General features: G+C 45.3%; 2 protein-coding genes and 1 long non-coding RNA gene across 10 annotated transcripts in view; 1 reads left to right on the top strand and 2 right to left on the bottom strand.

The window, feature by feature from the left end:
- ADAT1 (adenosine deaminase tRNA specific 1) overlaps positions 1–2,376 on the bottom strand; it is a 48,752-nt gene extending 46,376 nt beyond the window's left edge. For 4 of the 7 annotated variants that reach the window (XM_045076322.1, XM_045076323.1, XM_004753968.3 and 1 more), the window contains exon 1: positions 1,548–2,105. In XM_045076322.1, the coding sequence (XP_044932257.1) occupies positions 1,548–1,557 (10 nt within the window). In that variant the 5' untranslated portion in view covers positions 1,558–2,105. Of the gene's footprint in view, positions 1–1,547; positions 2,181–2,291 lie in introns of those variants that run through there. The other 3 variants (XM_004753967.3, XM_004753966.3, XM_045076321.1) reach the window with 3 other exon arrangements.
- Positions 2,345–7,716, top strand: LOC106005956. Its single transcript, XR_001179723.2, has 3 exons — positions 2,345–2,471; positions 7,401–7,496; positions 7,578–7,716. It is a non-coding gene; the product is annotated as an uncharacterized LOC106005956 (long non-coding RNA).
- KARS1 (lysyl-tRNA synthetase 1) lies at positions 6,882–22,612 on the bottom strand. Of its 2 annotated transcripts, XM_004753971.2 has the most exons (15): positions 22,461–22,574; positions 19,778–19,957; positions 18,040–18,199; positions 16,927–17,092; positions 13,878–13,971; positions 13,127–13,313; positions 12,915–13,040; positions 11,775–11,894; positions 10,421–10,583; positions 10,139–10,312; positions 9,689–9,774; positions 9,257–9,342; positions 8,496–8,622; positions 7,645–7,788; positions 6,882–7,164 (listed from the first exon to the last, which is right to left on the bottom strand). In XM_004753971.2, exons 2-15 carry the CDS (start codon positions 19,921–19,923, stop codon positions 7,066–7,068), a joined length of 1,878 nt encoding a protein of 625 aa, XP_004754028.1. In that variant the 5' UTR covers positions 19,924–19,957; positions 22,461–22,574; the 3' UTR covers positions 6,882–7,065. The 2 variants fall into 2 exon arrangements, with proteins under 2 accessions (XP_004754028.1, XP_004754027.2); XM_004753970.3 differs by lacking the exon at positions 19,778–19,957 and having other exon boundaries at positions 22,461–22,612.
- Between the last annotated feature and the right edge of the window lie 31 nt (positions 22,613–22,643).

Raw genomic sequence — 22,643 nt, forward strand, 5'->3', positions numbered from 1 at the left:
AGTGTGGGCTTTGGAGTTACCCTTTCTGTATTCTAATCCTGATTTTGCTACCAACTGGGTGATACTGAGTAGATTACCTAACCTCTCTGTTTCTGTGTCTTTATCTGCTAAAACAGGGATCACAGTAGTATTTAATCTATGGGTTATTGTGAGGATTAAGTAATATTTATAAAAAGCTACTGCTACAATGTTAAGCATAATTAATGTCAACTATGATTAATGTTTCAAAAAGGAACATTTCATGTTCCTGATTGTCTTGAGCCCCCTGGGGAGCAGGGGGCTGCAAAGGCAATGTAAAGCCATGAATAAAAAACCATTAAGCATATTAGATCAGAGAGGCTACTTTGCTAGAAACCTGTCTACTATTGACTCTGTGCTCACTCAATAATTTCATTTGGACTCAAATGTATGAAAAGCTTCTTAGCAGAAAATGAGATCATATGGTGATGGATACAGCTATGCATTTAAAAAAAAAAAAAGGCATTGGGGCGCCTGGGTGGCTCAGAGGGTTAAGCCTCTGCCTTCCGCTCAGGTCATGATCTCAGGGTCCTGGGATCGAGCCCCTGCATGAGGCTCTCTGCTCGGGAGGGAGCCTGCTTCCCCCTCTCTGCCTGCCTCTCTGCCTACTTGTGATCTCTCTCTGTCAAATGGATGAATAAAATCTTAAAAAAAAAAAAAAAAAGACATTACTGAGTCCCACTCCTTGCAGCTTCTGAAAAATGCTATTTCTACAATGAGCTCCCAGCACGGAGTTAAATTAATTAAACAAGAACACCATTAATGATGTGCTATAGTGGCCTATAAAGGAAACCATGATCTAAGTCTGTACATGCCTGTAGGTTACAATAGCAAAATGGTAAGGATAACCAGTCACAAACAGCCAGACCCAGGCTTAAACTTTTGCCAACCACCTAATTTCCCTTCTTGCTGTACTCTTTGGAAGTCTCTCCCCTAGCTCTGATCTGCAATGTTCTTAACCACTTTCGGTTTGGTGCTGCCTAACTGGAATTGATTTTTGCCCCAAAAAAGGCTCTTACAATTTTTAATATGCTCCCATTTATCTTTTAAGAGTTCTAATGTGGAGGCTACTGCTGCAATAAATGGTCATGGTAAATCAGACCACAGTGACTGAAAACCAGAATCTTCCAGGAACTGACATAAATTGTGACTTGAAAGTCAGAGAACCACGGGCGCCTGAGTGGCTCAGTGGGTTAAGCCTCTGCCTTCAGCTCCGATCTCAGGGTCCCGAATCAGACTCTCTGCTCAGCAGGGAGCCTGCTTCCTCCTCCCTCTTTGCCTGCCTCTCTGCCTACTTGTGATCTCTCTCTCTCTCTCTGTCAAAAAATAAAATAAAATAAAGTCAGAGAACCAGCAGGCCATGTATCTCTCCAGGCAAAAGAAAATTATGTTTGGGGGGTGGGGAAGAAAAGCATGGGAGATCCTAGAATCCTCTATTTGGAAGGGATTTTCCCCCCTCATTTTGGGATTGGGCGGGGGAGAGCGGGCATCACAAGGCATCAACGTGCAATTAAACCAGAGGCACATACCACGAACCATAGTAGCCAGGGAAGACAGAACTTGCCAGAAGTACCACTGACTCCCTAAGATGATGCAGCCCGGAACTATTCCATCTTCTCATTCACGTAATTGTCTGGGTGAGCGTGCACGGTAGCTGACATGAATCCATGTTTTGCTAAACTAGGTCCACTAAAATCCAAACTCCACATCCACTCTCTCTTGGGTCTGGAGTAACGTCCTATGAAACAACAGCTCAGTGAAACAGGCAGGTCTCTGCCCACAAGATCGCATGTGGCAACACGCACAAAAAGCCCAAGAACCCACTCCCTTTTCAAAGTAAGGTGAAGGCAGCTCAGCTTCATTTTCTCACCACGGGAGAAAAGGCTTTGGCTGCAGTCCCCTCTGCTCAATAATCCCGACCGCAGCCCCTCCTCTGCAGGCTCTAGAGCGGGAGTGGGGCCCATTCGGCCAGCTGCCCGAGAAGCTCTGGGCCCGCGTGAAACAGCGACAACCTGCGCGCCCACCTCCTCGGGAGGCGCGCCCGCCGCTGCGAGGCCACCCGCACCACGCCCGCCCGCCGCGGACACCGGCGCTTCCGGGAAACGGGACGCGCGCCCGGGGAGGCACGGTCCATCCCACCACTTCACACGCAAAACCGGCTCGGGAAGGCAGACCGAGGGCAGCTCCCCCAGCAGCCTTGGTGGAGGGGGTCCCCCACACTTGCGCGCCCTCGGGCCCGCCACCCCGCCACCTGCCGGACGCTCCCCTCGAACCTCCAGGGTACGCGCCCTGAGGGGCAGCGAAGAGAATCGCGGGACGTCGCGGAAGTAACGTCCCAAGGAGGCAGCTCTTTCAGGCTCCGCCCCCAAAGGCGCGCTGTGCACTCTGGCCCTTGTAGTCCTTCTCGGTCGGAGTCCCGCGTGTTGGAGTGTGAAATGGCCCAACGGAAGCTGGTAAGATGGTTCAAATAGTAGATTGAACTACTACTATCTTGAAATACTAGTCTGAATTTCTGTCTAGATCAGTAAGGTCCTGCAGAAATATACGATGAGCCACATAATGCAATTTAAAATTTTCTATAGCTACATTTAAAAAAGTCAAAAGAAACAGGTGAAATTAATTGTAATCATATATTTTATTTAGCCCAGTGTGTCCAAAGTCTTGTCATTTCAGCGTGTAACCAATATTTAAAAAAAAAAAAAAAACTGAGATATTTTACATTGGTTTTTTTCCCCATACTTTAGAAATCTGGTATGTGTTTTACACTTAAAATGCCTCTCAACTTCCCTATGACCCTGCAATTGCCCTCCTGGGTATTTACCCGAAAAATACAGATGTAGTGAAAAGAAGGGCCATCTGTACCCCAATGTTTATAGCAGCAATGGCCACGGTCGCCAAACTATGGAAAGAACCAAGATGCCCTTCAACAGACGAATGGATAAGGAAGATATGGTCCATATACACTATGGAGTATTATGCCTCCATCAGAAAGGATGAATACCCAACTTTTGTAGCAACATGGATGGGACTGGAAGAGATTATGCTGAGTGAAATAAGTCAAGCAGAGAGAGTCAGTTATCATATGGTTTCACTTATTTGTGGAGCAAAACAAATAGCATGGAGGACATGGGGAGTTAGAGAGGAGAAGGGAGTTGGGGGAAATTGGAAGGGGAGGTGAATCATGAGAGACTATGGACTCTGAAAAACAATCTGAGGGGTTTGAAGTGGCGGGAGGGGTGGGAGGTTGGGGTACCAGGTGGTGGGTATTATAGAGGGCACGGATTGCATGGAACACTGGGTGTGCTGAAAAAATAATGAATACTGTTATGCTGAAAATAAATAAATTTAATTTAAAAAATGCCTCTCATATGGACTGGCCACGTTTCAGATCCTCAACAGCCACACGTGGCTAGTGGCTACTCTAATGGATAGCCTGGGTCTAAAACCGTCAGGTTGCCAGGAATAGTAGCATACCTTGTTTGGATGATTCAGGAGCCCGTGCCAGTTCTTAAAGGTGAGAGAAGTCACTTTTCCTCTCGGTAAACTTCAAAAGTTAGAGGAGACAGGAGTGCAACTTGCTTGACGCCATTCTTCTTTCCAGTTCAGGGGAAAAGGGCCATAGACCTTCTCCAAGGTTAAGGACCCTGCTCCTTATCCCTTTCTCTCTAATATCTTTAACCTTCAACTGCCTCCCTCTTCTGCCTTTAAAGAGGCACTGATCCTGGTGGCGGGTGGGGTGGGAAGTCATCAATCTCAGGGGTCAGTACCATCACCAGTGTAGTCAAATACACCGTAATGTGAGTCACCCTCCTTGTCATTTTCCTTGTGTAACCCCCACAATATAATCCACTGCCAAGTCCTGTTCGTAACTTCTTGTCTTTTGAATATATCCATTTCTGTCCATTTCCATGGCAATAGCCCAGTCTGTCTTCCCCTTGGATTGCTGCACTAACCTCTACACTTAGACCTTTCTTTGCCCAACTCCAGCTCTTTTTCACAGAGCAGCCAGACTGCTGTTTTTAAAACACAAATGTGATGTCACTGCTTAAATACTTTAGTGGCTTCCCAGGACTCTCAAAATACAAAATCCTATAGGCTCAGGGATTACTCAAAATCCCATAATAGGGCTCTTACCCCTGTATGACCAACTTCTTCCTGCCTCATCTGGTGGCATGTCTTATGGGCTCTCTCTAGTGTCATTGGCCTTTTCTATGCTCTTTCCTACCTCAGGGCCTTTATGCTTGTTGCTACATCATGGAAAACCCTCTCCTTTGACTAGTTAATGATCCATTTTCTTTCAGATCTCAGATTCTGATATCCTTGGGGAAACCTTCCTTAACTGAGTCTATTAGGGTTTCTCAATACTGCCTGAATCTCTCCTTCAAAGCATTTATTAGAACTGCCATGCTACACAGTTGAAAAATGATTTAATAAATGTCTGTTTTCCGTACAATTCTAGAAGCTTGATGAAACTGGAGACCGTGCCTTTGTTTTCGCTCCAGTACAACAGTTAGCAAATTGTGAGCTTCAACTGTTGAAGGAGGTAATGAGGACTTTATAATTGCAGTCCTTCTGTTCCTTCTGGCTTTCATCCTGTTTGTCATTTTTCCCTGTCACACCCCACAAACATGTTGTCTACTGCTTCAGTTCATCTGTCTCCAGCCTTCTTGAGGACAGACAGCTGGCTTCTGCACCCAGCCTACTACTAAACAGCTCTATTTTTTTTTTTTTTAAGATTTATTTATTTGAGAGAGAGAAAGCAAGCACAAGTGGGAGGAGCAGAAGGAGAGGGAAAGAGTCTCCAGCAGACTCTCCGCTGAGTGGGAGCCTGAAGTGGCGCTTGATCCCACAATCCTGAGATCATGACCAGAGCAGACACCAAGAGTCAGATGCTCAACCAACTGCCCCACCCAGGCACCCCTAAACAGCTCTTCTAAGGTCACTCGGGACCTTGATGGTCCTTGTTGCCTTTTCCAGGGGTAGTAACGTATCTTGAACCTATGACGTGTCCTTTGGGGAGGTGGTTTTCATTTTAATTGAATACTGTCTTGTGAAGGATGTGCCGTCTGGAAGTGTTTCTTCTGAAATGCCACCTGGTCATCCACTACCACTGCCAAGTGCTCCCAGAGCCTGTGTTTAAATGCCAGCGAGGGGTGGAGGTGCTTGATTCCCAGCAAGGGACTTCTGTGTGCTCAGATCAGTGTACCAGCTACAGAAGTGACACCCTGCTGTCAAAATAGACTCCTTGGGATACTTGCAGGTTTTGCTGAGATGAGAAAGACAAGTTGTTCAGGGTAGGACTCACCTATAGTTCCCCCCGCTGCCTCGCGTGTTGGGGCTGGGGGCTCCATTTTAACAGCAGGCCCTCAGCCGTACCCTTGTCTCATTCCTAGCCCAGCTGAAATGAGCTGAAGGTAATGAGAAAAGTCCAGACTTACACTCATCATACTTACTGTTCCTACCTGACGTTAAATGAGGCCTGAAACCCAATGCTCATTCTTTCCTCTGAAATTGCACTTCCTGTTTGTCCCATTTCAGTAAATGACAACTCTTCAGTTGTTCAGGTCCCAAACTGTAAAATCGTTTTTAAGATTTTATTTATTTATTTCACAGAGAGGAAGAGATCACAAGTAGGCAGAGAGGCAGGCGGGGGGTTCCCCTAAAATCATATTTTTGAATTCTTTTTCTTACAACCCAAGTCCCCTCACCAAGTTCTATGAACCTCAGGACCAGGTGGAGTCCAAAGACATGTAACCAACTCCATTACTTCAAACCATCAGCCACTGTCTCCCTCTAACTCTTGCCCTCCCAGTGCTAACTACAGCAGTATTTTCAAAGCACTCTGCCTGAAACCCTCCAGGGACTACTCATGTCATGCATAATAAAACACAGGCTCCTCAGCATGGCTTACAGCGGCATGTGTGATCTGGCCCCTTAGGGCCTTTGGTTACTCCTTTCCAGCCACACCAGACGCTTTGCTGTTCGTCAAAAACAGTTCTCAGGGCACCTGGTTGGCTCAGCTGGTAGAGCACACAACTCTTTTTGTTTTCAGGTAGAGTTTGAGCTCCATGTTGGGTGTACAGATTATTTAAAAATGTTACCTAAGGGGGCCTGGGTGGCTGAGTGGGTTAAAGCCTCTGCCTTCAGCTCAGGTCATGATCCCAGGGTCCTGGGATGGAGTCCCGTATCGGGCTCTCTGCTCAGCAGTGAGCCTGCTTCCTCCTCTCTCTGCCCGCCTCTCTGCCTACTTGTGATCTCTGTCAAATAAATAAATAAATAAAATCTTAAAAAAAAAAAAATGTTACCTAGGGGCGCCTGGGTGGCTTAGTCGTTAAAGCCTCTGCCTTTGTCTTGAGTCATGGTCCTGGGGTCCTGGGACTGAGCCCTGCATCGGGCTCCCTGCTTGGTGGGGAGCCTGTTTCTCTCTCCCACTGCCCCTGCTGGTGTTCCCCTCTCTCACTGTGTCTCTGTCAAATGAATAAATAAAATCTTTAAAAAAAAAAAAAAGTCCTCTAAAAGTTTTCCCTGATTATATTTAGAATAGCACTGTCCCGCAACCACCTTCTTCTAGAATAGCACCTCTGTCCTGACCTGTTTTTTTTTCTTAGTATGTACCAGAAATGTGTATTTACTTATTTCTTGTCTAGTTGCCCTCAACCCCTAAATGAATACAAGTTCCACAAAAGTAGGAACATGGCTTTTGTTCACTGCTGTCCCCAACCCCTCAGCACAATGCCTGACACAGAGCAGACATGAATACAAAATTGTTGAATGAATGAAGTGGTATAATCTTAAACATCCACTAGGCCAGCTGTCTGAGTAAAAGTTGACATTCTACAGAAAACAAAATCATGAGACACGAGTAGAGACAAATGGTTTATTTGGGAACAAGAAGTAAAAAGGAATTTTTAATTCCTCTTCTCTCTTTTGGTGGCAGAACCGAACTGTGATCGTCCAATGGAGAGCAACACACAAGAATTTCCCCGTAGTCCTTGACCTTATGCAGAAATGCAGAGAGGCCGGAGTTGTACGACTTGCCGTCGTTTTCTAGACAGAAGTGCCAGCTGTTGTGTTTTCTGACGTATCAGTGGTGGCCCCACTCTCTTTCTTGTCTTCAGGTTTCATGGCAGGAAAGAGAAGTACTTCCTACAGGAGAGAAAATGCATTCTGAAGGAAGAAGCATGCTCTTTTCCACAGCTGTCCACTCATTCCTTTTGCTTCTGGTTACCATGGCCCAAATCCAGAGATCTCGGCTTTTACTTCAACTTAGTCCCTCTCAAATACAGGGGATGGAAAAGAATGAGTGAACACAGAGGTTCTCTGACAGTAGGATTTCCCGGTCTGTAACAATGGGAGTAAGAGTTTCTGTGCCTCTCTCATAGGGCGACTTAAATTATATGAGATCATGCACGGAGAGAACTTAGTGTGTTCCTGGGATCCTCAAGAAGTGCAAACGACGAGGACGCTTTCTGCCTCAGGTAGGAAAAACCCAAATCCTATGAGGTCAGAGGCCCTGACTGTCCTCCTTCCAGCCCAGAGACTCCACCTTTCTTCTCCAGGCCCGCATTACCCGGCTCTGAGAGCGGAGCTCCTTGGGGCAGTGCGCACCGGAGGCCCGCCACGTACCTTGATGTTATTGGAGTCTGTGAGAAACATGGTGACGCGGTCGATGCCCATGCCCCAGCCAGCCGTGGGGGGCAGCCCGTACTCCAGGGCCGTGCAGAAGTTTTCATCTATGAACATGGCTTCGTCGTCGCCAGCAGCCTTAGCCTGCAAGAGAACCAAAGAGCAACAGTGTTCCAGGCCGCACGGTCTCTCAGGGTCTGAGTGAGCGCATCAGCACATTCCCAGGGACAACCATTCCAGGAATGATCTGGACACCCAGCACGTCTCGGGAATTGGCTTCCCAGTAACTTCAGGATGGAGCCATTTCTTTCCAAGACCGGGTGGGGGCAGGTGAGCTCCACTTCAGAACCCATGAGAATTTCCCTGTGAAATGAAACCAGCTCCACTGCCCCAGAATATCAGTGAGACTGATATTCGGAGACTGAGGATTCCCAAGAGTCTTTCCCTCATTTCCTGAAACTACCCATCCGTGGCAGTGCTGGTGCAGGCAGCTGGTGGGGGCTCTGTCTTCATTAATCTATCTGCCTCTTGCCCCAAAGTCCCCTTAATAAAAGTATCATTTAAGAAAAATATTGTTGTTAGGCAAATGTATTTTCAAGGCAAGCATCACACTCCCCACACAGATATGATCATGCCTAAGCTCCTCCATGTGGAAATTCTAGGGCCCAAACCAGCCAAGTTCTCCATCTTGAAATGGGACTTCCTCCAGTGAAGCCCGTGGCTTTACCCTTCGTTTCTGCTGAACCCACCAAGAGATGTAGACAATGACAGAGACCAGGGTTTAGGGTGACATTGTCTAGTGAGTGGGCACAGGAGGAAACAGCTGCCTCTGCCCCTACCCCCTTCCTTACCTTGGCCTGTTCTTCAAACAGCTGCCGCTGCCGCACAGGGTCGTTGAGCTCGGTGTAGGCATTGCAGATTTCCTTCTTCATGACAAACAGCTCAAAGCGCTCAGTCAGACCCTCTTTAGAGCGGTGCCTGGGGTGGGAGACCAAAGGGGAGGCTGAATATACAGGTTCACTGTATGTACAGGTTCACTAATAACATCTGCTACAATCACAGGAGTTCCTGAATTCCAGTTGATTCCACAGTGCTGCAAACTGAGACCTGAGGCCCGTATGCACTCTGGCACCAAGTCATTTGGTACAGTAGTGAGGAGGGTGAGAGACGTGGACGCTTTAATCATCTTCACAACATGCCTGTGTGGGAGATGGGTGCACTGCCCATACCTCCTGTGTTCAGGCCTGCTGTGCCCTGTCACGCTGACCCCGAGCTGCCCACAGGACTTGCTTTGGCCACTGGGACATCAGCAGAGGCTTGACATGTGTTTGCACCTTGGGGTTGGTTCTGGAACCCGGCTACCATGTAAGGGAACCCAGGCTATGCTGCCAGAGAGAGGCTACATGAAGAGGTTCTGGAGGATGAGAAGCCACGTGGAGGGGACACGAGGCACCTGAGTTCCTAGTTACAGCCACTTTAGTTACCCTCGCTACCACTCAACAGAGAAGAGTACCCAATGAACCCACAAACTCCTGAGAACTGCTGCTTTGTGTCACTAAATTCTGAAGTTGTTAGGCAGTACAGTTAAATGAAATACCTTGTTTTACCTTACCATTTAGCCAAAGGGCTCATTATCTGCGGGTGATCACAGATGAATGTAGGATTGATGCATGTCGTTTCCAGGAACTCCCCGACAAGCTTAAGGAAAAAGCAAAGCAGAGCTAGAGATCCTTTCTGAATGGCATTTTGACTGTCCCAGTTCTGGTGGAGGAGGACTCTGCTCTACCCACTACCTGCTGCTACTGGGGTTTATCTTAAGTCTCTCCCTGGCTGGTACACTTTAACTGAGATTACCTAACTTCTGGGCACAGAGCTTAGTACAACAGGAGTTCAAAGCCTATGAATTCTCTTATTTCTCTCTGTGAGGGCTTTCCTGAGAGGCTGGAGAAGCTGGTGCTCCACAGTGGAATTCACCTTCGTACGGAGCACGGGGCTGGTTAGCACGGGATGAGGGCATGTACTTGCAGAGAGCACAGTCTGTCACCTTATCAAGGAGCCTGGCTGTGGTCCGAGGTGGAGGGCATTCAACAGCTCTTGCCACGCAGATGTCATCAAGAATTTTGCGAGTTTCTGTAATACAAATGTACAAGTCAGGACAGAAGGCGTTACGCAGTAAAAAAGTATATAAGAAATGGTGTGGCAGGGACGCCTGGGTGGCCCAGTTGCTTGAGCAGCTGCCTTCAGCTCGGGTCGTGATCCCAGCATCCTGGGATCGAGTCCCAGATCAGGCTCCTTGCTCGGCGGGGAGCCTGCTTCTCCCTCTACCTCTGCTGCCACTCTGCCTGCCTGTGCTTCTCTCTCTCTCTCTGACAAATAAATAAAATCTTTAAAAAAAAAAAAAGAAATGGTGTGGGAAATTCTTGCCCTGACCTCATCTAATTCAGGGCTGAATAGGAAGGAGCCGTTCCGTGGAGGTGTGCATCACTTCACCTACCTTCAGTTTCAAAGAGCCTGGTGTCTGGCAGCTTCATCCCCAAGGCCTTCTCCAGCTCTTCCACCATGCTGATTCTCCGGAAAGGCGGGGTGAAGTCAATCTCACAGGCTTCGCCCTCTGGGCCATCTGGGTGGTAGGTGACCTTGTAACTGCCTGTAATGTGCTTCACCATCCCTGGGAAAGAAATCTGTCATTTAAAGAGGACCCACAGGAAGTCCTCCCGAAAGCAGCACCCCACTCCTTCAGACATGTGTGAAAGACAAAGGAAACAGGACAGGTCACCTGATACCATCTTTTCCGTGATTTCCATGAGATCGTTATAGTCTGCATAGGCCATGTAGAACTCACAGGTGGTGAACTCAGGATTGTGAGTCAAATCAATTCCTTCATTCCGGAACTGGCGTCCAATTTCATAAACCCGGTCAATGCCACCAACCACCAGTATCTAATAACACAAGGCCAAGGTCATGGCAGCTAATATTAATGACTCTGGAAAGTCTGTCTACAAAAGCTAATTTGGTTTTCATAGCTCAGGCCTGTTTTCAGGTCTCTACGCAAATGCTGAGTAACCTACCCTCTTCAGACCTCTGTAGTGGACAGTCATCATTCATTCTGGTTGCTCAGGACCTCTGAATACTCTTCCTCTGCTGGGAGAGGACTTTCTTTTGTGAGTGTGAGACTCAAGAAAGGAGCCTCTTGGGGTTATGATGCAGGCATCCTAAGCTCCCCACCAGTCAGCATGAGAATACAGCTTTTGAAAGCTACTGATGAAAGAAGTAAGTAGTACAGAAGTCCTAATGGCAACAACCTGTGCCGAGCCAGGGTCACGAGCTGTGTTTGTTGTCCCCAGTGGAAAAGATCCAGCTTCTCCATAGGAACAGCCCAGATAGGCCTGAGAATCATTCCTAGCCCTGTGGTCTCCAAGCCTGAATCTCTGATCCCTCTGGCTCCTTGGAACTGTGAGCTTCCTTATATATTTGAATACATTCTTCTTGTGTTTAAGCTAGTTGTAACAGCTTTTGTTGTCTGCAACAATTTCGAATGACAGTCTTCTATATTTGCTCTGGTCATTTATAACATTTATTGTCAACTTCTAGGCAGAGATCAAACTTTTTTTTCTTTCTTTCTTTTTTTTTTTAAAGATTTTATTTATTTATTTGACAGACAGAGATCATAAGTAGGCAGAGAGGCAGGCAGAGAGAGAGAGAGAAGCAGGCTCCCTGCTGAGCAGAGAACCTGATGGGGGGCTCGATCCCAGGACCCTGAGATGATGACCTGAGCCGAAGGCAGAGGCTTTAACTCACTGAGCCACCCAGGTGCCCAGATCAAACTTTTCTATAAAAGACTAAAATCAGATTTAATCCAAGGAGGACTATAAACTTAAAATATGAGAACCAAAGCAGGTTAGGAGGAGCTCTACACCTAGGAAAGAAAATCCCTTTGCCCTCGGACCTGTAATGCTTTACTGATCTTGTAGAGAACTTCTGGAAGTATAACATTCATAGGCCCGGCAGATAATAATACTCTCCTGGCTGTTCTACCCTCACTGTTCCTTTATTTCTAACTGCTCCTACCCAGCCAGTGGATTTCCAGCCTTCTGCTTCTTGAAGGAACAAGGCATCCTCTTACTGCTTACCTTATGGTAGAGCTCTGGAGCAACTCTCATGTATAAATTCATGTCCAGCTCATTGTGGTAGGTGATGAAAGGCTTGGCCACAGCTCCTCCTGGGATGACGTTCATCATGGGAGTCTCAATCTAAACGACAGGGAAAAACATTTAGTCTTCATACAGAGGTCCTCAAACTAGAGGCCTTTGGGCTAACTCAGGTTTTGCATGGATATGTTCCATCCCTGTCATACCCCCAAGTAAAAGTCAAGTCTAATAGTCATATCAGGTGGTGCTTGATAAAAAAGTAGAGATGAAAAAAAAAAGACGAAAAAATAAAAAAAGTAGAGATGACTTGATTTTCTAGAAGCATCTCAGTTTCTTTTAACACCAAACACCATTAATATGGTACCATAAATTTTCATAAACTGTAAATTAAATTTTTTTTCAAAGATTTTATTAATCTGAGCAGGGAGCCTGATGGGGGACTCGATCCCAGCACCCCAGTGTCCTGACCTGAGCCAAAGGCAGATGCTTAACTGACTGAGCCACCCAGGTGCTCATAAATTAAAATTTTAAGAAACACTGTAAGTTGAAATGCTTTTATCTTTGGACTCAGTTATTACAGACATGCAAAATGCTCCAGAATATATTGGGAAGGGGGAACCAGGTCCATTAGAATACATACAGTGTTACTTCATTTTTGTTTAAAGCAAAAAATAAAACCCTTCTAAGACATTTCACCACAAACCTCATTTGCAGCAAGCTCAGGTACATATATATGTGCAGCATATATTTTTCATACATCCCTGTTTTCTTTGAATTTGTTTTACAATAACATGAATTTACTTTTCTTGCACAAATTAAAACCTATTCTTTTTTTTTTTAATGCTACAAAAAAGCAAAATGAGTCGATAACACACTGAACGTGACATCATTAGTGTGTGGAAGGCCCTATATTTTGTCCATTATTTCAGAATTCAGGTCCTGCCTTCTTAATCAGGGCACTGAAAAAAACAAGGTGGAATGAAGACAATACAAAGAAAGGGGACTTTTCCTTGAGCATGAACAATATGGACATAGGACACGGAGATGGGAAGAGAAGGAATAATTAAAGGCAGGCATAACAAGGCAGCTCGCTCATTGTGTCAGGTAAAAATTCTCCCTCACCTCTAGGAATCCCAACTCATCCAAGAAACTCCTTATATATGTGATGATCTTAGAGCGGATGATAAATTTCTGCCTCACGAAGTCATTCAGGATCAAGTCCAAGTATCTCTGGCGATACCGTGTTTCCTAAACCAAAAACAACAGACAGAAATCACTGTTAGGCCTGATTCAATGCCACAATAAATCACAGTGAAGAGGCCACAAGAGCTTACCTTGTCTTTGAGGCCAAAGTGGAGATGAGGTAACATATGCAAGCAAGGAGACAGCAGTGTGATCTCATAGGGAATGATGCTCAGCTCACCCTTCTTGGTTTTCCCAGGATTCCCCTGAACTCCAATTATGTCTCCCCGACGCAGCTTGTTATTGATGTGAATAAATTCTTCCTCTGATTTGTAATTCCTGAAAGTAAAACGTACTTCAGTATACAATACGCCAAATTAAACTGACCACAGATTTAGTTTTTTTTTTTTTAAAGGTTTTATTTATTTTTTATATATAGAGAGAGAGCACAAGTGGGGGGAAGGGGAGAGGATTAAAGGAATCCCGCGTAGACTCGTGCTGTGCATAGAGCCTTCCTCGGGGCTCTATCCCATGACCTGAGGTGAAATGAAGAGTTGGATGCTTAACTAACTTCACTCCCCACTAGTTTAGTTTTTCAAACTGACCTCTGGCATCTTCACCAAACCGCAGATGCCTAGTTAGTGTGCACCCGAGAAGAATCTCCAATTCTTCTGTCAGCTGCTGAAGTGTGATCTGCTACCTGTAACTGCTGCACAACCTGAGAGCAGCTGTTATTCTCTAGGTGACCAGATGGCATTTCTATTCTCTTTTTCAGCCGTAATCAACCATAAGCTTTTTTAACTTTAAATATCAAAAGGAAAGGGAGACCACATGGGCCTTTGTCCCCAACCATGTTGCTTTGGGGCCATCTAGAAAGGCCTGTAATGGGGTATTTCTACATACCTGGAATTGGCCATGACTTGCAACTTGACCCCCTCTCCTCGAAGGTCATAGAAGATGAGCTTTCCCCCAGAAGCTCTTTTGGCATGTATCCTACCTAGAAAAAGAACAACAAAAATACTGACCAATAAAACCAGAAGCCATTTTGTAGTATCAGTGCTAGAAAAGTTCCCTCTGCCATTGTTTATGTCTGGGTAAAATATCCTATGACCACAGACTAGAACAGTTCGATTTCAGCTTGAGAATTAAGCTCAGTCTTTTTCTTCATGGCAACGATCCTCATTAAATCTGTTAAAAATGTGCAGGAAGATCAGGATTTAAAGCTGTTTACTGGACTCCCGGAACATGGTTGTGTCAGTGGCAGCAGAGTCTTTGTATCTATCTCAATCCTCACATAAAAATAGAAAGCACAGGGGCACTTGGATGGTTCAGTGGGTGAAGCCTCTGCCTTCCGCTCAGGTCATGATCTCAGGGTCCTGGGATTGAGTCCGGCATTGGGCTCTCTGCTCAGCAGAGCCTGCTTCCCCCGCCACCTCCACCCCCGCTTCTATGCCTATTTGGGATCTCTCTCTCCCTGTCAAATAAATAAATTAAAATCTTAAAAAAAGCAAGCAAGCAAGCAAGCAAGCATGCATTACTAGACAGGCAAGGTCAAAAAGTTATGGACAAAATTTATAACAAAATTATGTGGGAAGATATTCCCCAAAATCTCCAAATACAAGCCATGGGGCAAACCACCAAGAAACCTAAGGAAAAAGCTGTAGGGAGCAATGAAAAGTGTCTGATGGGTCTGAGAACTGGAAATTTCCAAAATAGCCATACGCAGTCACTGGAAAATGTGGCAGCTGAACCCAGGAGGGGATTTGCCCACTGCCACATGCGTAAGTATAGGGGGCTGGGGCTGCATAAAGTCTAAAAGAGCTGACGCCCTTCAGGGTAGCCTCATGAACCTACTAAATTTAACAGCCAGAGCTCCCTTCTAGGGCAAGGCCCACAAAGCTGAAAAAGACCAGGAACACATAGACAAAGGAAAGAGAAGATCCAACAAAAGTGAGGACGGGGAAGAGAGCCTGGAAATCTCAGAAAGCAAGCTGCTTTAATTCCAACACTGGACAAAACAACGGAAGAGGGAGCTCAGCTAAGCTGGAAAAGCTGTCTAAACTAAATTCCCTTTTAACATTTCAGGAAAAGTAATTTCACATAAAAATGAAAAAGATGTAAGCACTGAGGTAAAATATCAGTTATTAAATAAAAAAGCACTTGGGACAGACATGCTCAGAAAAAAACAATGCTGGGGTGCCTGGGTGGCTGAGTGGGTTAAAGCCTCTGCCTTTAGCTCGGGTCATGATCCCAGAGTCCTGGGATCAGGCCCTGTGTTGGGCTCTCTGTTCAGCAGGGAGCCTGCTTCCTCCTCTCTCTCTCTCTGCCTGCTTGTGATCTGTCTGTCAAATAATTTTTTAAAATCTTAAAAAACAAAACAAAACAAAAAAACAATTCTATTTCACAGTGAGTTTCAAAGGGACATGAAACCAAAAGCCTCACAAATTAGAGTCACAGAAAAACTAAGAAATGAAGTGACACACGAAAAAATCAGAAATAAAGTCATTTCAGAAACGAAGACTAGAGAAAAATAAGAGTGAATACAATAATGCTTTAAAAGACACCAGATGGGGAAGAATAAAATTTAAATATCAAAGCATAAAGAAAAAGATAAAAGGGACTTGAAAAGTGACAAATATTCAAAAGGGAAGATCCAACATACGGATATAAGGAGTCCCAAAAGAAAACCAAAGTAAGAAACAGAACATACAAAAAATTGTATTTAAGAAAAATTTTCTAAAAGACTTGAAAATACATATTTGAAGAGTATACTGTGTGCCTGAGAATACTGTCTCAGAATGACTAACATCATGACACGTTTTAATAAAATTACTAGGCTTGAACCTTTGGGCATTTAGGTACTGGCAGAAGTTTTCTTTGGGTAACTGAAATTATGGGTAATTAAACTTTTCTCCCTGCTGCTTTAAATGTTCTAAATTTTCTACTATTAATAGTTTCACTTTTTGGGGGCGGGTCAAATAAGACTTTTTTTTAAAAATTTTTTTATTTTAGAGAGAGTGTGAGCGTGTGCACAAGCAGAGGGAGCAGCAGGCAGAGACTCTCCAGCCAACTCCGTCTGTGCTGAACGCAGAGCATGACATGAGGCTTGATACCAAGACCTTGAGATCATGACCTGAGCCGAAACTAAGAGTCAGATGTTCAACCAACTGAGCCACCCAGGCACTCCAAAGACATTCTCTTTTTTTACAGTAACCTCTATGCCCAAGGTGGGCCTTGAACTCACAACCCCCAGATCAGGAGTCTCCTGCTCTATGGACTGAGCTTGCCAGGTGCCCCAGGTTTTTTTTTTTTTTTTTTTTAAATTAAGGAAAAGATCCCATGCAAGATACTAGAACTCTTGGGGCACCTGGGTGGCTCAGTGGGTTAAAGCCTCTGCCTTCAGCTCAGGTCATGATCCCAGGGTCCTGGGATCGAGCCCCATGTCGGGCTCTGCTCAGCGGGAAGCCTGCTTCCTCCTCTCTCTCTGCCTGCCTCTCTGCCTACTTGTGATTTCTGTCTGTCAAATGAATGAATAAAATCTTAAAAAAAAAAAAAAAGATACCAGAACTCCAAAATAACCATGTTCTAGAAATACAGGCTCAGTGCAAAACATTCTCAGGCCACAGGTGGGAATTTTTAGGAGCATGGGGCCACAGCTCCCACTGGAAAGAGGAAGTCCTCCGAAGCACTGTGAATCAGCAGCTGCATCAGGTCAGGAGCTCTGCTCAGAGAACGCACCTTCCTCTGCTGTATCACCTCATCTGGAATATACGCTCATGTCTTAGGGCTGCTCTGTTTCTTCCTGTGATGGAAAAAGAGCAGCCCTGTCCCTCGTTAAGTAGTAGCCTCAGACAAAGACTACTTGAAAGCAAGACCAACCCTGACCTTCCTCTGTGCTCCTGCAGAGGCCTGTGCTGTGGGAGCTCAGCAAACTGCCAGGGAGTCCTCGTACCTGCCACCTTTAAGGTGATGTCAGTTAGGTGGTCCCCAGGCTGCAGGTGACTGTATTCTTGGATGAAATCAGTGAGCGAGATGTCAACATGGAACTTGTGTGGGTACGGGTCTTCCCCACTGATCTTCAGCTGCTGGACTGCTTGGCTGCGGATCTTGAAGTATTGCTATTGGAGGGGGGGGAAAAAAAAGCCTCTGAAAAGTTGAACCTGGTCAGACCAGTGGCCCATCAAGCACAGTACTGTATTCTGCCCCAGAGTGGCTCCAATGCATTAAGGTTTCCTAACCTGAAACCTCCAGATCTTTGAAATCCCAGGATTTGATATGGATTGAGATTTGCACTTAAGTTACGCACGGTGGCCAAATCCACGGGTGGAAATCAAGACCAGAACTCCAAAACGTAAAATTCAGTGAAAAGAAAAATTGGAATTCTGCCTAAAATAAGTTTAATTTGTACCAGTGGCCTTGGTTAGCACTTTGTGGATACACATGCATGGTGAGTTATGTACCTTTTTTCCTACTTTCCCACCTCTGGCTACATATCCGATTTTCCCCAAGACCAGCCTTTGGGGCCTAGAGAATGTACAAAGGGAATATTCTAAGGCAGGGCCAGCACACTTTTTTGGATGCAACCACCCAACTCTGCTATTATGTGAAAGCACCTTAGACCAACGTCAACGAATGGGTATGGGCTCCAACACATTTTATTTTCAAAACCAAGGAGGGGGAATGAGAGGAAAGACAAGGAAAAGTGGATCTGGCCTACAGACTACAGTCCAAAGTAAACCCTAGCCAATCTTTAGAGAGATAGCTTCTCTGGATTTACTCAAAGGCCCAGCTAGTTTCAGGGGAGATTAGCCAGACACTTGAAAGTCCTGAATCCTCCCAAATGCCCGGTGAGAGTTCATCAGGAAAATGCTCGTGGCCTCTGCCTTTAATCAGATGGAGTAACAGACCTCCCTGCCCACCCCCCTACCCCATTTGCAGCGACCCAAGGCTCACTGCTTGTTCCCATTCCTATTTATTTTCTTAGTGACTGGTGCCAAGGAATTTGCCTTAAGTCTCATCAGAAGCTTCCCCAACCTCAGCCAGAGTGGTGGCCCAGGGGACTCACATTTGGGTCCAGAGTCTCCTCCTCAGCACCCACACCATTGTCAGCGGTGTGGTTGGTGGCAGCAGCGGTGGCCTGGCTTAGTTGTTTTTCACTGAGCTCCTTCTGCTTGGCCTCCTTCTCTGCGATTTTCTTCTCAGCTTTCAGGCGTCTCTTTAGCTCACTGTTGGGAAGATGGAAATGTTCAATGTGACAGTTGCCTGAGAGTCCTCTACTCTGTTCTGCCCCATAACCATTTATCAAAAATATGAACAGCCTGGGGGGAAATGCTCTTGCCCCGTTCTACACCCCCACTGCTAGTCTCTTAGTCAACGATATAAGTGAATAAGATAAAGGAAAAGTAAGTTTAGCCTAAAGATGTGAAAGGTCTTTCTCAGCCTCTGACTTCTAGTGTGAGATCCTAATTAAAGCCAAGATACCCCAGGACGAAGAAAAACTGAAACAGGCAACATCTCCAGCTCTGTCTGCCACCCCTCTTTACATCTCTCCAAGGAATGGGTTAGTTGGGGGTAGGACAGGGTCGGGGACAGGTGGCTCTTCAGAGTTCAAGGAGACACGTCACTGACAATCTCTCCCTCAGCATTGGTCAATGCACTGACAATGGCCCTCAGTATTGGTCTGTCTGATGGAGCTTGACTTTGACAACAAACTGGCAGGACAGTGTATAAACCAGCATAGAGCAGGGCATCATACAACATCTTTGGAGTCAGACTCCAAAGCCTGAGACTAAATCCTGACATACCTGCCTAGGAATTACAGGACCCCCATATGTAAAATGGACATAACAGAAGATGCTCCCCTCCCCAAACGTTGTGAGGACTGAGATGACCCTGCCCTTAGCATTTAGTAGACACGCAAATGTGAGCCATCCTGGCTATCCTTCACTATCTCAAACCCTTCATTCTCTGTGCCTAGGACAGAAATCTTAGATACGGATACATTTTTAGTCAAACCCCTCAACATCCACACTCTGATCTGAAATCTTGCTATCTGAACCCAGAAACCAAACAGATTTCAAAGAGAATTGATCAATCATTCAAACTACCAATGTTCACCAAATATTCTATAATAAATGAACCATGGCAAATGATACCAAGTCATGCTTGCATATTATCTGGCTTGAGGGCCATTCTTAATTTTCAGTATGAACTTAGAATAACTCAGTTAAAAAAATAAACTGGTGATGTTAAATAATGATTTTTAAGTAAGAAGACTGACTCCAGGGGCCTCGAAGTAGGTGTCTCTGGATGTAAACTGTCCTGTAACAGCTGTGAAGACAATCATTGCAGAACTGTATGCTAGGCCTATTGTGCTGTAATTCAGTCAGTTGGCATTGGAGCCTTTTTGGTTTTCCCTAGCAGTAACATAAAAAAACCTGTTTTCCATTCAACCAGATGTTGTTCTTTAAATCAAATTAATCCTAAGGAAAATCCAAAAAGGTCCTAGAGATAGAACAAAGACTAGAAACCAAATTAATCTCAGGAGCAAACCAAGTCAAAAAGACAGGAAAGGGAAAATGACATTTGTTCTCAACATTGTTCTAGAATAAGATCCATAAGTCACCTCTAGGATCTGAATTTATTAAAAAGAGAAAATAAGAAACAACTACCAGTTTTGGTAGTGGAGCTCTCTTTCCTTAGCAACAAGTCCAAAGACTTAAGCAGAGGCTGTTAACAGATAAGGACCTAAGTAAGGGAAGGATTTCTGCTCCCAGAGCAACAACAAAGATAAGGGCACCAACCTTCTTTTATCAGAAAGTGGCTTGTCCTTGTGAAGCGCTGTGAAAGGAGCAAGTTGATACAGTCGCAGCTCCCTCTGCCCCCACCGTGCCCAGGAGGTTTGGCGCAGGGACCCCCTAACAAGCCTTACAGCAGCTTGCGTCAACATGGCAGAACACCCCGGAACTAATGATTACCACCACCTAACAGGAAACAGAGATGTGGTGTCAGATGGGACAAAACAGTATAAATACACCCAACCAGCACTCCTACTGTTACAGGGAGGGGGCAAGGGGAGGCTGCACAACCTTTTAGTGTTCCACTGAAGACCCTCTTAACTGACAACAGCCCTGTAACACTCCCTGTGCTGCACCTCTGACAACGGTCTGTTCTTGCTATGGTAGTAAGGTGCACACCTGGGTCAAAACGCAAGAGCAAGACACTCAACACTTTATAGGTAGAGATGATCACAACAATCTAGAAAATAGGAAGACAGGACCAGAAGCAGTGTCTCTGAAGCCCCGACATGTGGCTTCTCCCTTGAAGATTAAATATGTGGCCACGAAGATGGCAATGGGAAGCATATGAAATGTCACTGTCAACTGCAAACTCTGAATGAGGCTAAAAGTAAGCCACGCCAAAGCACCTGAGTCAAAGATAAGACTTGTTTGAACTCTAGGAACAAGGAGGAAAGGAGAATTTCAGGAAGCGCCCTGGACTACATTAATTTGACCTTTCATTTGGGAATCAGTCACCTGGCAGGCAGCCCATCTGTTTTTAAACTTGGAGAAGATAACTGGCATAGCATGGTGCTCACTAAAAATGCAGACCAAGGAAGTCCCAAGAACAATTAAGATACAGAAGGAAATGTTAGTCATTAAAATAATTATTTTAGCCCTTGGTAACTAGAGGAATATACATCAACAGCAGATTTTTTTAAGACAACGTGAGGAGGTAAGGTGCAGGCAGCGTAAAGGGCATGGGCTGTGGAGTTCTGGACTTGGTTTTAGATCTCTGCTCCAGAGTCCGAGTCGGTGACAAGACCACACTTCAGCACACTTCAGCAATGTATTTAGTCACTCAGAGCCTCGTTTTATTAATTTGAAAAATGGACATTAATACTTTCCCTGTAAGGTTATTCTTGAGATTAGAAAGTTTATAGTTCTAGCATAGTGTTTGACACACAGAACCTGCTTTAAAAAATGGTAGCTGTAATTAATCTAGGGAGTGAGTAAAAGGAATTAGCCAAGTTCCTCAATTTATTTCAAAACTGCACTCAGTTGGAAACCTGTTTAGGAGGCATTTATGATTTACAACCCTTAAATTCAATTACAGTTGATCTTTAAGCGACCTGGGTTTTGACTGTGCAGAGCCCATTTAAATGCAGATTTTTGTGGGGATAAATAAAGTATAGCACTGTAAATACATTTTCTCTCATGATTTTCTTAAATTTTTTTCTGTTGCTTTATTGTAAAAGTATGGCACATATTTAACATACAAAACACATGTTAATCAGCTGTTTATATTATTGATAAACTTCCAGTCAACACTGGTTATTCAGTTTTGGGGGAGTCAAACGTTACACTCGAACTTTCCATTATATAGGAGGATGGTACCCCTAACCTCGGAGTTGCTCAAGGCTCAAAATATACCGATGTAACAGATCAAAGTCCAAGCAACTTTCCCAAAGGCGTAAGTCCAAGTCCAGGTTCCAAACATCAGATGCTCTCAGAAGGACAACATATTGGATGCTGTCAAACCATCAATTCAGATGTTTCCTTTCTCATTTTTCTAGAACATCTGATGCATAAATCCAGAGACATAGAGGAAAATCAATTTTTACTAGTTAAGTTGTCTATTCCATCAGGGTTCAGCAAAAGAACTGAGCCCTAATGCACGAAGGCAGCCATTATTTTTAATGAATTAACTGCTCTCCTATGCCTCTGGAATGGTACTAGTTACGCACCGTCCTTGGGAGTACTAAGAAAACAAATCACTGCCTGTGTTCTGTGCTTCAACTGAAGAACCCTAGTTGAGAGGGAATATATTATATATACCCAGAAATACAGGACACAGCCAGTTAACGGAAGGCTAATCTTGATACATTTATATTTATCGTCACACTCTTGTTAAGGATTTAGGGTGGTTAACCAAGATCTATCCAGCAGTGCTCCAAAGTGCAGCCTTAGCGCGACGGTTGAATCAGACCCTACTGCTAGACTTCGGTCATTCACTCACAGATCCTTTAAATAACCCCCATAGATAGGTGCACAACAGTTTTTAAAGAGGATCCATTTAATCATAATACTCAGAATAACCAGAGTGAGACCAAGGAAAACTGGAAGGTCTTTCCGAAAAGCTCGGGTATTTAGCATTTCTCCGACGGGTAGCGAGGCGTGGCTCAATAAGGAAAGAACGCATTTTTTTCAGAGGGAGGGCAAGGAAGGCGTTAAGTTTCGCTTTTCTCTAGTCCATTCTCATTTCTCCTAACTCCAGAAATACGACCCCAGGGCTCCAGCAGAGCCCGGCCCCGGGGCAACCTGGGGGATGTAGTTTCGGGGCGTAGCGGCTACGTCCCGGCGTGGCTATACCCACGAGAACCGGCAGGAAGGCCCCAGGCACAGCCGCCTCGGCCGGAGCCTCGAGGCGCTTTCTAGCTCGGACTGTCATGCCGTAAAGACCCTAATAACTCGCGGCGACACTTACTTCTTGCTCAGTTTTGGCTCGCCGCCGTCCACTTTCACCTCAACCCCTTGCACCGCAGCCATCTTTCCCGCGGCCGGACCTAAAAGGGACGAGAGTCGCTCAGTAATTTCCAGGTCACGGCCGGAAGCTCCGCCTCTTCCGAGAAGAGGGGGCGGGCGCTCTTCGTACGCTGCTGCTGCGCAG

The sequence above is a fragment of the Mustela putorius genome, unplaced genomic scaffold (genome assembly GCF_011764305.1).
Source record: "Mustela putorius furo isolate JIRA1106 unplaced genomic scaffold, ASM1176430v1.1 tig00000174_pilon_pilon_pilon, whole genome shotgun sequence".
Taxonomy (NCBI): Eukaryota; Metazoa; Chordata; class Mammalia; order Carnivora; family Mustelidae; genus Mustela; species Mustela putorius.